Genomic DNA, 17,737 nt, shown 5'->3' with positions numbered 1-17,737 from the left:
GTATCTAACATGTCATCTACGGTGTTAGCACTTGGATGTGAATGGGAGCTCAGTGTGCGTGGCACTCCTGTTTGTACGTTTAACTGTTGTATTCTTGGACCCTAGAGTAATGGCTGGCACATAGAATATGCTCATTAAATGTCTTTTTCTCACTTGATAATTTTTTTTAGCAAAACATTTATTGGTACATTTTAGATATGTATAATGATAACATTCATCATAGGGAATGTGCACCTGTACTTGATAAGTTAAGTGAATATATTGTTACATGTTTTTTGAAAGATATCTTTTCGGGCCAGGGATTTAGCTCAGTGGCTCTGGCGCCTGCCTCGCAAGCTGAGGACCCGAGTTCGATCCCCGGTACCAAAAAAAAAAAAAGAAAAAAAAAAAGAAAGATTATCTTTTCACTTTAATTGAAATTTAGAATACTTTTAACTTGATGTTTTATCTATAGATGTTCTTTACTTTTTTTTGCACTTTCTTCTCTAAGTTCTGGAGCTGCCCGAAAATGACATATTTATTTTCTGTTTCTCTGTGAAATAATTTTCTCTCTAGGAATTAGTAACTTCTTAAATAATGCAATACAAAACCTTATTCCTCAAGTGGTAAGTATTTGTCTTCTCATTTTTGTTATTTTAGAAGAGCTACTAAGGTTTTTGAAAGGTCAATGTAGTTGTTAGTGAAAATTACCTTAGATACCTGCTTCAGAGGGAGAAAAAGTATGAATATGTTTTAGAAACTATGAAATCATACAGGAATACAAGATATGTTTACTCTTACCTGTGTTCAAAGTCTGTGTGAAATGTGAAAGTTGTATTTGGTTATCAGACCTTGTAAGAAATGAGTATGTAAAACCCATGGACACATGAAAAGAAAGGCCTTTTACCGTGCCTGTCATGGGGCTTCCATATGCCTGATAACATAAGAAGAATGTTATGGAAAGGTATGTTTTATTTTCAGGGATTCTTTAATCAATATTTTCTTATATTCTATAATATTTTAAACTGATGTTTAAATCAATATTTTAATCAATATTTAATCAATATATTTCTTATATTGTTATTAGTATTATTCAGTATTATTTCTTATAATATTTCTTATATTCTTAAATTTCTTATATTTTTATATTTTGTACTATTTTAAACTGATGTATCTTTCTGAGTGATGGAAGACAATAGTTTGTCTAATGCCCTATCTCTGCCTGACCTCAAATCAGGAGACACAGAATTGCAGCCTCACCACTTACCTCCTCCATGACCCAGATCTTTGCTTCATCTTTCTCTGAGCCTCAGTTTTCTGTTTTATACAATGAAACTAATATCTATAGAATAGATCAGCCTGTGGTGCACACGGCAACCTGCAAGTGAGCACACAGGACCACGCAGGCCTCTCGTCTCTGTGGCAGCCAGAGCTGACACAGGAAGCCACCTGGCCTCACAGACATTCCAGAGAAGCGTGAGAGTGAAAAACAAACAAAGGAGCAGACACAGTGCTGCCTGGATAAGAAAGAAGAAAAACCTCCAGTACCATCTATGGAAAGCCACTAAAGCTCAACTGTAGATCCACAGATTATCTCAACTAGATATATGTTGAATTTTTTTTTTTTTTTTTTTTTGCAGTGTAAGGGCCCCATACAGCTAGGCAAATGCTTTACCACTGTGCTACATCCCCAGCCCTAGGATATGCCTAAGTGACTGCTCTAGCAGTGTCTGCAGAGTAAATGCTGGGATTGCAGGCCTCCTAAGTAGTTGAGCTTAGCTCTCAGTGGGAAGAGAGGAACCTGGAAGAGTTACTCTGCTAACAAAGTCATTTTAAGAAATCACTACTGCCTGGCCTGGGGGTGCAGCATAGCACCAGATCAGTCTCTAAGGGTTATGTGTCAATAAAGCCCCAGAAAAGTCCGTCAGAACCCTAAGCCTGTTTTAGGTATGATATGGGGTTTTAAACTGTACTCTGCCTCAAGTATAAAAACCCATGTTAAAAAATTAGCCTTCAAAACAGGTTTAGAACTGGTGAGACCTACAGGCACTTCAAGAAAGGGAAAACATCAGATTTCATTTGAGACCCCTTTTTCTGCCCAGGATACTTGCCACTCTGGCTAGGGGAGAACAATGCTCAAACATTAGAAAGCACAGAAAGGAAAACAAGCAGAACAGGCATGTAACAACTGAAGACTCGAATTAATATTTTAGGGACCAAACATGAAGACTAATTTGAGAAGGTTCTTAAGTCTGTTTAAACATTCAGATATCTTGAAAAGGTGCATTGGTCTGTTTTGTATTACTATCGGGAATTACCTCAGGATGTAAGGTCACGTACCACCCACTCCCTCTCCCTGAACTGGGGATGGAACCCAGAGCCTCAGGGTTGATAGGCGGGTGCTCTGTCACTGAGCTGGGTCCCCAGCTCCTTCTATCCCTTTTCCTTCCTTCCTCCCTCCCTCCCTCCCTTCCTTCTTTTCTTTCTTTCCTTTCCTTTGAGGTAAGGTCTCTTTAAATTTTCTGGGCTGGACTCACACTTGGGACCCTTCTGCTGCAGCCGTCTGAGTACCTGGTGTTACTGAGCCTGAGAGCATGCTAATTTTGAAGAAAAGAGTTTTATGTAGCCCATAATTTTGGAGGCTGAAAGTTCAGGAATGGGCAACCCCATTGGTGTGGTCTCTGGTGAGGGTCTGATCTCAGATGATGCCACAACTGTGACAGTGTATTCAGGAGGAAGACAAGACATCGCATACTGAAACTGGGAGCCATACAGCGATGTGGGAGTCGGGCTTGTAACAGTTCACTCTTGCAAGAGCTAAGTCTGGGTCCCGTGAGAACTGCCATGGCTCCTGCTGAGGGCGGCACCCCAGATGACCTAAGGGCCTCCTATGAAGGCCCCACCACCTGTCACATGGCCACACTGAGGACCAAGCTCCCAGCACATGGATCCTGGGGGCCAAACTACAGCAGAAGGTAGAGCAAGAACAGAGAGAACATCTAGAACTGAAAATACAGTTATTGAAACAAAAAGCTCAATGGAAGGACAGAATGTTAGCCTCAAAGACACCTAGGGAACTGAAACTAGACCTGTAGTACAGTGTGAGTGTGGAATAGACATCAGTAAGTTTCAGTTCCCTTCTCATTCCTCATCCCCTCCTTTCCTCCATCATTCCTGTTGTTGCACACACAGTGAAAACGAACTTCGCTTTCACTTATTTGATTCTGCCCGTGTGAGAGAGAAGTAGATGACCACTGAGTATTTCAGGCAACAAAGAAAGGTTCCTTAAAGTACTCAGCTTCCTCGTCATTATAGGAAGTGATTTAAATGGCTGTGACCTAAGAGAAGGTACCTAAAGTAGTAGTTTCTGTGGTTTATTCTGAGGACTGAGAAAGAATTCCAGGAACCTAATGATTTTCATATGTGATTCAAGAATGATGATGTATTTCTCAAAAATTGCTAGTTCCATTAAAAGGTATAATTCAACTTAAAAATGTGTAGGGTGAGGGCCAGGGATTTAGCTCAGTGGTTTCACCGCCTGCTGCGCAAGTGCAAAGACCCAAGTTCGATCCCCGGTACCAAAAAAAAAATGTGTAGTGTGATTGATATTACTTTTTGTATAAATTATATTATGTGTGATAAATCAGTAGTAAGAGGTAAGTATTTTCTCATGTTTATCAATTTTTCACTTTAAAACTTTTACTGATGCTTTCCATAGTTTCTGAGTCTGAGATTGGCCAAGAAGCAGATGACATGGCGATGGAGAAAGAAAAATACGTGGATGAGCTAAGGAAAGCCCTAGTGTCAGGAGCTGACCCCGTGGATGCATACCAGTTTGACTTTTCCGAAGAGGACTGCTGTTTCTCCTGTGAGAAAACCCTGAAAGATGTTTCAGTGAGTCTAGCTTTCCATAACTATAAATGGTAGAATGTCACCTCTCTTACAGAGGTATCAATAGTGTTAATATGGAAGAACCTACCACATGACACCCAGAATGCCTCAGAAATAAAAGCTAGGGAGCTAGTTGGTTTCAAGGTTAAAGTCATTAAGGAGCTCTATGTTAATGAATTATGAAAGTAATTATTGGGAAATGTATTTATTTTTTAATGTTTTAAAAATTCTGATTATTATAATTACGTGAATGAGTAACTTTGAAAAAGTTGGATCAAAATTTTTACACCACTGTGAGAAGGTCTTATAAAAATAATCTTGGGGAAATACTGATTTTAAGAAAGAAAACATCTAGAATATTTAATACTTAGGACTTTTTTTTCCACTTTATCCAAATATATTTGAAATTATAAAAGCCATGGTTAAGTGTAGTAAGACATACAATTCAGAATTAAGGATAAATTATTTATATATATCATCATACATAGAAACACTAAAGTAGAAGGAAATAGCTTTTATCCCAACCTTCCCAAAGCTTGAAGCTTTGCAGACAAGAATATCTGCTACTTATCCTGACCCTTTCATGCACCAATTCACATCAAGCTGATGGTTTACTTATTAAAGGTCCTGTACTTACCATCTTTATACTTTACCTAAATGGAGTAGAGGTTGGATTTGCTTTTTTTTTGCCAGTGGCTTATCAGTTATGAGATGTATAGTATAAGAAAGGAAATCTTTACTGTATTAAATTTATAATTATTGAGAATTTGTTTGAGAACTAAATTTACTTTTAGAAAAATTCTTTTTAAACCACCTCTTTAACTGAGAGTGATCAGAGTTTTCATCAATTTGAGAAATATTTGAAGAAACACAAGGTATCATTATTTTCAATTATATACTGTATTATCATAGAGAAGATAATCCAGACTGACTTTAGTAATTTCTGTTTAGAAGTTGTATACTTTTCCTAATTAGCTGTCAACTTATATAATTTTCAATATACTGAGGTTCTTAAAATGATAATTCAGAAAGACTGTGTCTTTTTAAGAAGATTTTGTTACTTTCCGTTGCTAGTACCAAATACCTGACACTCACAACTGAAAGGCGGGGCGGTTTCCTTTGGCTCCCGGTTTCAGTCACCGGTTGGCAGGTTCGGGCACGGAGTCAGCATTGTGGAAGGGCCTGGGGGAAAGGAAGCCGCTCACCTCATGGTGCTCAGGAAGAAGAAAGGGAAGAGCAGCTGGGAAGGAAGATGCAGGTCAGGCCCCCGGAGACCTGGCGTCTTAGTTATTCTCTTGTCCCTGAGACACAGTACCTGGCACCTGCCAATTAAAGGAGCAGCGGTTTACTTTAGCTCACGGTTTGTGGAGGTTTCAGCCCACAGTCAGCTGGCTCCGGGTCGAAAGGCATGGCAGAGTCGGAACTGCTCAGGACAGGATATCCAGGATGCACAGAGAGAGCAAGCGGGAGCCAGGGAGGGAGACAAACCCTTCCGGGTCACGCCACATGACCCGCCTCTTCAGGCAGGCCCCACCTCCTACCCGCTAGTCAGCCACAAGCCCCGTACGCAGGCACCTTCCAGAGGCGCTGCTTTGATTGGCAGAGGCTGAGGGGCCATGTAGGTATAAACCCTAACACCTGCTCTTCCAGCCAGCTCCCATGCCCTAGCACAAGGCTTGTACGTCGCCCCCGGGATTCCGTCACTTTCCGGAAGCCTCACCTCGAAACACACGAGCTCGTGGGCACATTTAGTTCTGGACCATGACAGGTGCAGCAAGAAGTTTTGCACTCACTGCCAAACTTTTGTCATTTATTGCACGTGCTCTTTCCAAGCTCAGTAAGATTATATTCACACTGTAGGACTGCTGACTTTTCCTAATACTGAAAGGGAATCATTGTCACACTGGGACTGGTGCCTTTTCCCATTCACCAAACATTAGTACACTAATGTATCACAACTAGCAACATTTCGTGTGGCTTCTGGGTTTCATGTGTTTTGCAGACACTGATGCACCACACATTCCAAGTTAGTGGCATGCCTATGGAAAAGCTGACAGGACGACAGTGGGTTGAAGACCTGGTGCAGTGCGGCACCTGGAGTACTTGCTCTGCTTAGCAATGCATTCGGTTTTGCAGCTTCTGGGAAGAAAGAACTTCAAGACTTCATTATTCAAATCTTTTAAAGTTGGCTTGGCATATGTCTACATAACAATGACAATAATCCTGAAAGAGTTCTTGCTTACCACCCTGAAACTAATCAATTTTTTCAGGGCCGTGGCCTTGGACTGCTACCTTTTCAACAGGTTTTCTAAAAGAATGGCTACAGCAAGAGATTCCCAGTATGCCGAAGTAGGTTGGATCCCAAAAGAAAATATTGTAAAGCAGTCAATGAACATCTCCTTGTTTATTTATTTGTTTATGAGAAAAAGAAAGGCTACTCTCAGAACAATTTGACAAAGGAGAAGTTCATTCGTGACTTGGCTTGCTTGAGAGATATTTTTAGATATTCAAATGAGGTAAAACTTTTCAGTCTTGCTGTCAGCCTTATGGATTCAACGGAAATATCACAAGTTTGCTTGGCCAAACTTCTCTGGGAATCTTCTAGTGTTCCAGATATGCTTCTGTAAAGTGATTTCAGGAGTGACAATATCTTGTAAATTCACCTGCTGGCAAAATATCTGCTGATAGCTGGAAACAGGGCAGAGCACTTCTTAAGGCTAATTGTGTGGGATGTCCTCAAACTTGAAAAGGAGTTTGTGATCCTATCCCTGATGATGCAGACATCTGGTTATGGCCAAAAATGACCCCTAAACTTAGAAGCAAAGAATGGACGGTGCATAGTTGCTGTCAGACTGATGATACCTTGGAGAGTCGTGGCTTTTAGGCGTTTGTTGCCATCCCTGAAGAGGTTTTATGTGCAGAAGACCTGTGCACAATGGGAACAATTTGAATATCCAAGTCATGCTAGGTTTGTTTGGAATTTACATTTATACCAAATTTTTCTCTCTTTTTTTAATCAGGGATTTACACTAATTTTTATACTCAGTAATGCCTGATCTTTGGGAAGTATTAACGTATGTTTTCTCTGAATGTTAGAATTCTCAATTTCCAATGAAAGTATATATTTTAACCATGTAATTGTTTGCCCATGATTATATTCATTTTTGGGGAGGAATAGGCCCACAGGGTTCATGACAGTACTTTTGAGAATATAAATCTCCAAACTTCATTTAACTTCTAATTGGCTTTCCTTTATAGACAACATAGATGTTTGCAGTTAAGCGCAATCCTGCTGGGGAAGCATGGAGTGGCCAGCCAGACACCAATTCCTTTCCACAGTCAGCATTGGGCCTGGTGGCCCTTGCTGCTCCCATGTGTGGCATACTGGTTACACAGGTGATTTGTCTTTCTAACAGTGCATCTTAGTCCATATATTCTTCCATTTTTGGCATTCATATCTTTCTCTGTTTATCAGAAAACAATACACCTCATGTCACAAAGAAGACCTAGATTTTTTTTTTTTTTTGTACTGAGGATCGAACTTGGGACCTTGCGCTTGCGAGGCAGGTGGCGGAACCACTGAGCTAAATCCCCAGCCCAGACCTAGTTATTTTTAACTACTGTGTTATAAAGAAGAATAAATTTGAGTCACTTGTGGGAAAATGGATGCACCTTGAGACAATAGTGTTAAGCGAAATGAATCAGATACACAAGTTTACATGTCACATGATGTCTTTCACATGAGAAACCCAAAATATAAATAAATTTAAGAGCAAAAATAAAAGATAGATAATAGGAAACAGGGAGATGGATCTTTTGTGTATGGGAAGGTAACCAAGAGATGAAGGGAGTGGGGTAGAAAGGGAGGGATGGAAAATGAGTTGCATGTATTTGGTCCATGTACCAACTCCCCACAGGGAGTGAAGTCATCATGTACTGCAAATGTGCACCAATGCAGATGAAAATGACAAAATAATGATGATCTTGCCTGGTGTTGTAACTTAAACTTGCTCATGACTTTTGCTCTTCTGTAAAGTTTTAAAGTGATTTCTGAGATTCATCCCAGGTGATAGTACATATTGTAATTTTATATTAAAAATATAGCTCTAATTAAGGAAAATCCACTAGCTTTGAAGGAAAATTGAACATGATTTTGTGGGGCAGGGGAAGAAAGAGAACCCTGCCGTCAGATATTGGCTTGGCATACAGTTTAGGCTGAAAATTTGGCCATTTAAATAGCATGGAGATTTGTTTTCTCATGATGTAAGCAGTCCTAGTTTGATAGGATAGCTTTATGATGGTAGAGGGCTAGCTTTTTGGATCCTGTTACTTTGTCATTTTTAATAGGTAATTTTTGTCTCATGGTTCAGGATTGCTGTTCTAGCTTCACTATTATATTCACCTTTTGGGCAAGAAGACAGGTTTACCGAGAACGTAAAGAGCACATGCCTTCCCTTTAGGGCCGCCACTCCAAATCACATTCTGTTCCTTTTGCATGCATCCCATTATCCAGAACCAAGTCACAGGCCTTTGCCTAGATGCAGGAAGTCTGAGAAACATGGTCTTTAGTCACAAGTCTCCATTGCAGTAAGTCCCCGACTTACAAATATTCAAGTTGCGGACTTTCACAGCTAGGCAAGGACCTTGCATTAGGAACCTTCTTAGATCCAAACGAACCACAGAAGTAGCTCAGGGGCCTGCTTGCCCTTGTCACAGCTGAGCTGCTGTGTGTGGACTGTGGACTGTGATAGCATAGAGCAGTACAGTACAGAGGGGACCTACTGCGCGTGCATGTGTGTGCGTGTGTGTTTGTGACAAAGGTATAAGACTCTTTGTCGGACTTTCAAATGAATCTGACTCATTCTTAAGTCAACACCTTGCCATGCTGTGTGGGAAGGGAAAGATGCATATTGGGGAAAACCTAGCAGTCCCTATGTTTAGCATTCAAGAAAGGGCAAGATGTTCTCCATTCTGAAAGGTTTGCTTTTATTGTTGCAAGGGTATTTCTCCAGTATCTTCACTACAAATACATGTTTTGTCCTATTTTAAAAAATGTTACTACATACAGAGAGATAAAGGCTATTCTGTCTCTTACTATATCTTGTAGCTTTATTTATTTATATTTTAATGGAAAAATACACTCTAAATTCAAAAAACTCTTTACATTTAAAATACATTTCTCTAATATATGAACATGAAGTGAGATAAGTTAGCCAAAAGAAACAAAGTTGTTTTTAAAAACAGCAGTTCAGAATCCTATATTATTGCCATGTGTCCCTGTGGTTTGGGGGACTCTGAATTCAAAGGGCTGTTTCCAGATGAAATATCAGAATTGGAGTATTTCTTGTGGTCATCTGCCAAAGGCTTCGTCAAAAATAGTAATGACTTTCAGGTTTGTGGGAGTTTGGGTGCAAAAGGGTTATGTGAATGCCTGAAAAAGAAGTCATGATATTCTTTATTTTTGTGATAAAATATTTGTGTACATATGCCACTTTTCCACTAAATACTCTATAATTTCCTTGTCCTTTTGGAATGTGGGAACTAAATTAGTAATGTTTGTGGTGTAGAAATTCTGTTCCAGTTTAGCCAGAGGAGAGATTCTAGAATATTACCTTAAAGATTATTAATTATATTATACTATTTTGTGCTTGAGGACTCCTTTTCTTTTTCTCATTGCCTTGCTTTGGTTTAAAATATTCGCTTCTAAGAAATATATTAAAGTCATTATGTTTTAATTTTTTGTTCTCCAGGATTGTTCAGGAAAGAAACAACTTACTATTAGATCAGAAGTAGAAAGTTGTGTGTAAAAACTATGGTGTCGAATGACTTTGTTACAGATATTATGGATGTTAATATGTTAATATTTTCTTAATACTTCTCATTGAATCTCCTTTCACACATGTTCTCTTACTTCATCAAGTAGACTTGATATTGTTACTGTGAGGAAGTAGATGCTGAGAATACAAGTCAGTGGCTAAGGAAAACTGAGATAGAGCAGAATCTAGGGCTTTTGCTGTATGGATGTAAAATCAGTTTTGTTGAATGATTATTTTTAGGTATAATTTACGTGCAATGAAATTCACCTATGGTAAATGTACGTTTTTGCCACGCAAGACAGCTCCTTCATACCTCTCCCTGCAGCCCCAGTTACCCCTTTTTGCCCCAACCCTGCCCTCTCTGCTGGTTCCTGGTTGCCAATGCACTGCTTTATAGGATTTTAGATTAATTAGCTATGCCTGTCTTGCATTCCATGTAAATGGAACTATAGAATGTGTACAGTTGCATGTAGCCTTATTTAAATAAATAAAATCTTTGAGATTTATCATTATATAGTGTTCATCAGCAATTCATTCATTCTGATTGCTGCATTGTGTTCCCTTACAGGGATATACCACATTTACTTTCTCATGGATATGTAGCTGATGTCCACTTGTAGGCTAATGTCAATAAAGCAACTACATAAATTGATGTCTATTTATGTGGATTTAAAAAACATGAAAACAGCTTTATTGATACATACTTAGCATATAATAAGATGTGCATTTAAAATGTGCAATAGATGTATGTTAAAATGTGTATTACCCATAAAACGATCACTGCACTGAAGATAATGAATCTCTAACCTGCTCCAATTTTTTGTGCCCTGTTTTAACTCCTTTTTCCCTTTCCTTCTCTTACCACTCAGTTCTTAGACAACCATTGATTAGCTTTCCATCACCATAAATTAGTTTATATTTTCTAGAATTTAAAAATATAATCAAACAGTATGTACTCCTCATCCTTTAATATGCTCCTTTTCATTCAAAGGAACTATTCTGAGATTCTTCTATGGTGTTTATGATTAATAATTTGTTCCTTTTTTTTACTGCTCAGTAGTATTCCAGATTTTAGATACACTTCAGTTTGTCTATACGTTTGCCTGTTGATGGACATTTGACTTATTTTTGCTTTTGGTTGAGAACAAAAAGCTATTATGAACATTTTGATACAAATCTTTGTGTGGGGATGTGTTTCGTTTTTCTTGGATAATGTTTAGGAGTAGAATAGTTGAGTTAAAGGGTAAATATATGTTTAACCCTTAAGAAATTGCCCCAGTTTTTATCATAGTGATTTTACTATTATTTTGTATTTTTGCCAGCAGTATATGAATTGCCTTTCCTCCATATCTTGTAAACATTTGGTGTGCTTGGATATTTTAATTTTAGACATTTTACTGCATATTTTTTAATAGTCATGTATTTAGATTTGCATTTTCTTAATGTCTAATGATGTAATTTGTCATCTTCTTTAGTTTGTTCAAATCCTTTATCCTTTTTCTATTATTGGGTTGTTTCTTTTCTTTTTTTTTTATTAAACTCTTTTATTGGTACATTGTAGGTATACAACACAATTACATTTCTAATTGGGAATTGTACCTTTGCATAATGCATCTTGGTTCTTATTTTTTCCCCATTCCTAGCCCTCCCCTCACACCCTTCAGCCTTCCCTATTTACAAAGACTTTATTTCCATTTTTTCCATTTCTCATCATTTTTCCTTTCCCTTCTTTCCTTTCCCCTGCCCCTCCCACTACCCCTACCCCTTTGGACCTCTTCTTCCTATTTTACATTTTCAATTATTCATTCTAACCATTAGTACATTTTAGGTATACAATAAAATGACATTCATCATTGGAAATTTGCACCTTTACATAGTCTCTCTTGCTTCTTATTTTTCACACTTGCCCAGCCCTCCCTTCAACCCCTTCATTCCTCCCTATTTACAAAGATTTTGTTCCTATTTTTCCATTTTCTCACATTAATCCCATTCCCTTCTATCCTTTCCCCTAGCCTTCCCACTTCCTTCCCCTTTGCCCCTTTTCTTCCTATTTCACATTACCTATTATACATTTAGTCCTTATTTACACTTTCAGTTTCTCACACCAGAGAAACTATTCGGTATTTATTCATGTGTGTGCTATTTATTTCACTTAAGAGTATTGCCTCAAAGTGCATCCACTTAGCTATAAATGTCTCTAATTTCTCATTTTTTGTGGCTGAGTAATACTCCATTTTATAAAAAAACCCACATTTTCTTTATCCAGTCTCCAGTTGATGGGCATTTGGGCTGTTTCCAAGTTTTAGCTATTACAAACTGCGCTGCTATGAACATGGGAGCACATATATCACTGTGGTATGATTCTTTTAATTCTTTGGGGAAGATCCCCAGCAGTGGAATAGCAGGGTCAAATGGGATTTCCAGTCCTAGTTCTTTGAGGTATCTCCATACTGATTTCCACAGTGGTTGCACCAGTCTACACTCCCACCAGCAGTGGAGCAGGGTTCCTCTTTCCGAACAGCCCCACCAGCATGTCTTATTGGTTGATTTCATGATAGCAGTCATTCTTTCTGGAGTGAAGTGGAATCTCAGCGTTGTTTTCATTTGCATCTCTCAAATGACCAGTGATGTTGAACATTTTTTCATGTATTTATTTGCTATTTCTACTTCTTTGTCTGAGAAATGTCTGTTCATTTCAGATGCCCATTTTTGGATTGGGTCTTTAAATTTGGGAGGTCTGATCTTTTTAAGTTCTTTATAGATTGGAGATAGTAGACCTTTGTCTGAGGAAAAGCAGGTGAAGATTTTTTCCCACATTGTGGGTTGTCTCTTCACCCTGCTGGTGGTTTCTCTTGCTGTGCAGAAGCATTTTAATGAGAAGAGATCCCACTTGTTGATTGTTTGTGCTAGTTCACAGGCAACTGAGGTTTTGTTCATAAAATCTTTTCCTACAGCAATGTCTTCAAGGGTTCTACCTAACCCCTGTTCCAACTAGTTCAGAGTTTCTATTTTAATATTTAGATCTTTAATCCATTTTGATTTTAGTTTAGTGCATGGTGAGAGATACAGGTCTAGTTTTAATCTTTGGCAAGTTGAAGCCCAATTTTTCCAGCACCATTTATTAAAGAGGCTATCTTTCCTCCAGTGAGGGTGTTTGGCTCCTTTATCAAAGATGAGATGGCTGAGTGTGTCTGGCGTTGTTTCTGCATCTTCTAATCTGTTCCACTGGTCGTCAAGTCTGTTTCTTTGCCAGTACCATGCTGTTTTTATCACAGTAGCTTTGTAGTATAGTTGCAGGTTGGGGATTGTGATACCCCCTGCCATATCTCTGTTACCTAGAATTGCTTTTGCTATTCTGGGTCACTTCTTGTTCCAAATGAATTTTTGGATTGTTTTCTCGAGGTCTATGAAGTATGCTGCTGGGATCTCAATTGGAATTGCATTAAATCTATATAGCAGTTTTGGAAGTATGTCCATTTTCACTATATTAATCCTTCCTACCCAGGAGCAGGGGATGTCTGTCCATTTTCTGATATCACCTTCAATCTCTCTTTTCAGAGTGCCATAGTTTTCAGAGAAGAGGTCTTTGATTTCTTTCATTAGGTTGATTCCTTGGTATTTCAGTTTTTTGGATGCTATTGTGAAAGGAATTATTTGCCCTATTTCTCTCTCAGTGAGTCTGTCATTGGTGTAGAGGAAAGCTATTGATTTTTGTGTGTTGACCTTGTAACCAGCTACTTGACTGAATTTGGTTGTTAAGTCTAGAAGACTTTTGGTGGAGTTCTTGGGGTCTTCTATATAGAGTGTCATGTCATCTGCAAATAACGACAACTTAACTTCTTCATTAACTATCTTCATTCCTTTTATTTCTTTCTCTTGACTAATTGCCATGGCTAATGTTTCCAGAACTATATTGAACAAGAGTGGTGATAGTGAACATCCTTGTCTTGTTCCTGATTTTGAGTGTGAAGGATTTCAGTTTTTGACCATTTAGTATGATATTGGCTGTTGGTTTTTCATAGATGGCTTCTATCCGTTTGAGGTAGAGACCATCTATTCCAATTTTTTGGAGGGTTTTTATCATAAATGCATGTTGGATTTTGTCAAATGCTTTTTCTGCTTCTATGGAGATAATATGGGTTTTTTTCCTTGGCTCTATTGATATATTGTATTACATTGATTGATTTTTGTATATTGAACCACCCCTGCATCCCTGGGATGAATCCCACTTGATCAGGGTGTATGATCTTCTTGATGATCTTCTGCATTCTGTTTGCCAGTATCTTATTAAGGATTTTTGCATCTATGTTCATTAGTGAGATTGGCCTATAGGTCTCTTTTTCAGTTGGGTCTTTCTCTGCTTTGGGGATCAAGGTGATGCTTGCTTCCAGGAATGAATTTGGGAGTATTGCTTCCCTTTCAATTTCATTGAAGAGTTTAAACAGTAGTGGCAGCAGTTCCTCGCTAAATGTCTTGTAGAATTCAGCAGTGAAGCCATCAGGGCCCGGGCTTTTCTTAGTTGATACGTTTTTAATTACATTTTCAATTTCATTGGTTGATATTGGGTTGTTCAGAATTTTTAGGTCTTCTTCGTTCAACTTTGGTAATTCATATGTATCTAGGAATCTGTCCATTTCTTCTGTGTTGTCCATCTTATTGGCGTATAGGTTCTGGAAGTAGGTATTGATGATCCTCTGGATTTCTGCTGGGTCTGTTGTCATTTCACCCTTTTCATTCCTAATTGCATGGATTTGGGCCTTTTCTTTCCTTTTTCTGACAAGGTTGGCTAAAGGTTTGTCAATTTTGTTGATTCTTTCGAAGAACCAACTCTTGGCTTCATTGATTTTTTTGTATCGTTCTCTTAGTCTCCATTGCATTGATTTCTCCTGTGATCTTTATAATTTCCTCCCCTGTATGAGCTTTGGGGTTGTCCTGCTCTTCTTTTTATAGAAGCTTGAGGTTCAGCATCAGGTTGTTTAATTGGGCTCATTCTGTTTTCCTAATATGCGTATTCACTGCTATGAATTTCCCTCATAAGACAGCTTTCATTGTGTCCCATAGATTCCGATATGTTGTATTGTCATTGTCATTTAATTGAAGGAACTGTCTGATTTCTTCTTTCATTTCTTCTGTGACCCATTGGTTATTCAGAAGTGTGTTGTTCAATTTCCATGTGTTTATGAAATTTTTTGAGTTTCTTTTGCTATGGGTCTCCAATTTCATCACACTATGGTCTGATTATTTACAGGGGATAACTTCAATTCCTTTGCACTTACTTAAACATGTTCTATGTGTGCGTATGTGGTCTATTTTTGAGAATGACCCATGTGCAGCTGAGAAGAATGTGTATTCTGATTTTGTGGGGTAGAAGACTCTGTAAACATCTGTTAAGTTCATTTGTTCAAGAGTTCGATTGAGTTCTAGTATTTCATTACTTATTTTTAGTCTAGTTGATCTATCTATTTGTGACAGTGGGGTGTTGAGGTCCCCCACTACAATTGTATTAGTGCATATATGACTTTTCAGATCCATTAGTATTTGTTTTATATAGTTGGGTGCACTAGTGTTTGGTGCATAGATATTTATGATTGTTATCTCTTCCTCTTGGATTCTTCCCTTTACAAGGATGTAGTGTCCTTCTTCGTCTCTCTTAATCAGTGTTGGTTTGAAATCTACTTGATCTGCCAAGAGGATAGCTACTCCTGCTTTTTTTCAGGTTCCTGTCGCATGCAGTATTGTTTTCCACCCTTTAACTTTCCGTCTATGAGTTTCCTTTTGAATGAAGTGTGTTTCTTGTATGCAGCATATTGTTGGATTTTGCTTCTTGACCCATTCTGCCAGTCTATTTCTTTTGATTGGTGAATTGAGACCATTAACGTTGATGGTTATAACTGAAACATGACTTTTTCTTTTTGTTGGGTTCTCCCCCTTTACATTTAATTTCTTGTCATGCCAGATGGGTTCATTCTGCTTTGCTTCCTGAGGTTGTGATCCTCAATGTCTGTTCCTAGGATATTGTGTAAAATTCTTTGGAGTGCTGGTTTGGTATTCACGAATTTCCTAAGGTGCTCTTTGTCATGAAAGTATCTTATTTCTCCATGCATTTTGAAAGATAGTTTTGCAGGGTACATCAATCTGAGTTGGAGGCTGTTTTCTTTTAGGGCTTGGAATATGTCACTCCAAGCTCTTCTTGCCTTGATGGTTTGTGTTGAGAAGTCTGCAGTGATTCTGATGGACTTTCCTTTGTATGTGATTTGTTTCTTTTCTCTGACTGCTTGGAGAACTTTGTTCTTCTGTTGTGTTTCTGGAATTTTAACAATTATATGCCTATGTGTAGATTTTTTTTTTTTGATCAAGGCTATTTGGAGTCCTATATGCCTCACTTATCTGCATGTCAAGCTCTTTTCCCCTGCTTGAGAAGTTTTCTGCCATTATTTCTGTGAATAGATTTTTTTATGTCATCTGCACTCTCTCCTGTTTTTTCATTGAGCCTAATCAGTCTTATGTTATTCTTCTTTGCATCATCTAGCAGCTGCTGGATTGATTTCTCATATTCCCTTATAATTTTGAAGCAATTTTTCTTTTCCTGGTCACTAATTGCAATCTTATCTTCTATATCTGAAATTCTGTCCTCACATTGGCTCATTCTGCTGTGTAGACTTTCAGTGGAGTTTTTCATGTCCTGGAAATCTATTTGCATCTGTTTTATGGATTCCATTTGTTTCTTATGTTGGGATTCCATCATGTTCCTCAGCTCCTCTCTAGATTTATTAATCATGTCTTGCACTAGGGGCCCAATTTCTCCTGTTTTCTGAGAAATTATTTCTGATTTCATTTTTTCCAGATCCCCTTTTGTTGCCAGTTCAGTTGGTCCAGGTGGTTGAGTATCAGAGTGTTCCATCTCATTTCCCTTTGGTGTTGCTGTAGGTGATCTTGAAGTCTGTTTTTGAGACTTATTTACATGTTTTCTCATTTTGACTGGGGCGAGGGGCTGTTAGCACCTGCACGGATTACTTCCTCTAAGCTGGGAGAGGTGGGACAGGGGCTGGGAGCAGTGGTAGGGATGTTGACCCAAAAGCCCTTTTATGTGGGCTGGGATCAGCGGGAGGGATGGTGACTGGGAAGCCCCTTCGTCTGGACCAGCAGCAATGGGGCGGTGGTTCAGAAGCCCCTACCTCTGGGCCGGGAAGAGTGGGACTCAGTACCTTGGTCTGGTGATCTGGTGTCCTCTGCCTCTTTGTAGTGTGGAACCAGGTGGCTGCCTGTCTGCAGCAGGGTGATTCGGCATCTTCCTAGAGACTGGGGACCTCGGTAGGGCGTGGGCAGACCTGCCTGTCTGCAGCGTTTTGATTCAGCATCTTCCACGTGACTCAGGACCTCGGTAGGGCGTGCACAGAGCTGCCTGTTTGCAGCGGGCTGATTCTGTGTGTTCTGTGCGACTTCGGGTTGTTTATTTTCTTATTGAGGGTTTTTTTTGAGACAGGGTCTTGCTATGCACTTTGAGCTGGCCTTGGACTCACTAGGTACCCCAGGCTGGCCTCGAAGTCTTGGTTATCCTCCTGCCTCAGCCTTCTGAGTGCTGGGATTATAGGCGTGTACCACCATGTCCCACTCTTATTGACTTTTGAAAAAATTTTATTTTTTATTTTTGATACAGATATATGACTGTGTGATATATTTTTCCAGTTTGTGGGAGAAGAGAGAAAATTCTTAATTTTGAGGAAGTTAAAATTTTTTTCTTTTACGAGTTATCCTTTTAAGTATCATATTTAATGACACAAATCAGAGTTTTTTATGCTATTATGTATGAACTTTATAGCTTTAGCTTTTATATTTAATAGATTCTGTAATATATTTTGAGTTGATTTTAATATGTGGTATAAAGTATGGATTAAAATGGATTTGTTTACTTGTGGCTGTTTTATTTGGTTATTCCAGTTGTTAAACTCTCACTGTATTTGCCTTGCACCTTGTTGGAAATTAACGGTATTTTATACAGTGGATAATCAAGCTAAGCAGTGATTGTTTAAATTTAGAAGAATCATTGCAGT

The 17,737-nt window shown here is 38.6% G+C and overlaps 1 protein-coding gene across 6 annotated transcripts in view; it reads left to right on the top strand.

Annotated features, from left to right (window-relative positions):
* Xrcc4 (X-ray repair cross complementing 4) overlaps positions 1-17,737 on the top strand; it is a 251,841-nt gene that overhangs the window by 26,472 nt on the left and 207,632 nt on the right. For all 6 annotated transcript variants that reach the window (XM_004841642.4, XM_004841641.4, XM_087181002.1 and 3 more), the window contains one exon: positions 3,698-3,873. In XM_004841642.4, coding sequence (XP_004841699.1) covers positions 3,698-3,873 — 176 coding nt within the window. The remainder of the gene's footprint in view (positions 1-3,697; positions 3,874-17,737) is intronic.

This window comes from Heterocephalus glaber, unplaced genomic scaffold (genome assembly GCF_053883595.1).
Source record: "Heterocephalus glaber isolate CG9 unplaced genomic scaffold, H.glaber_assembly_v1.0 deba00001465, whole genome shotgun sequence".
NCBI classification, from domain to species: domain Eukaryota; kingdom Metazoa; phylum Chordata; class Mammalia; order Rodentia; family Bathyergidae; genus Heterocephalus; species Heterocephalus glaber.
This window is presented reverse-complemented; position numbering and strand designations above follow the sequence as displayed.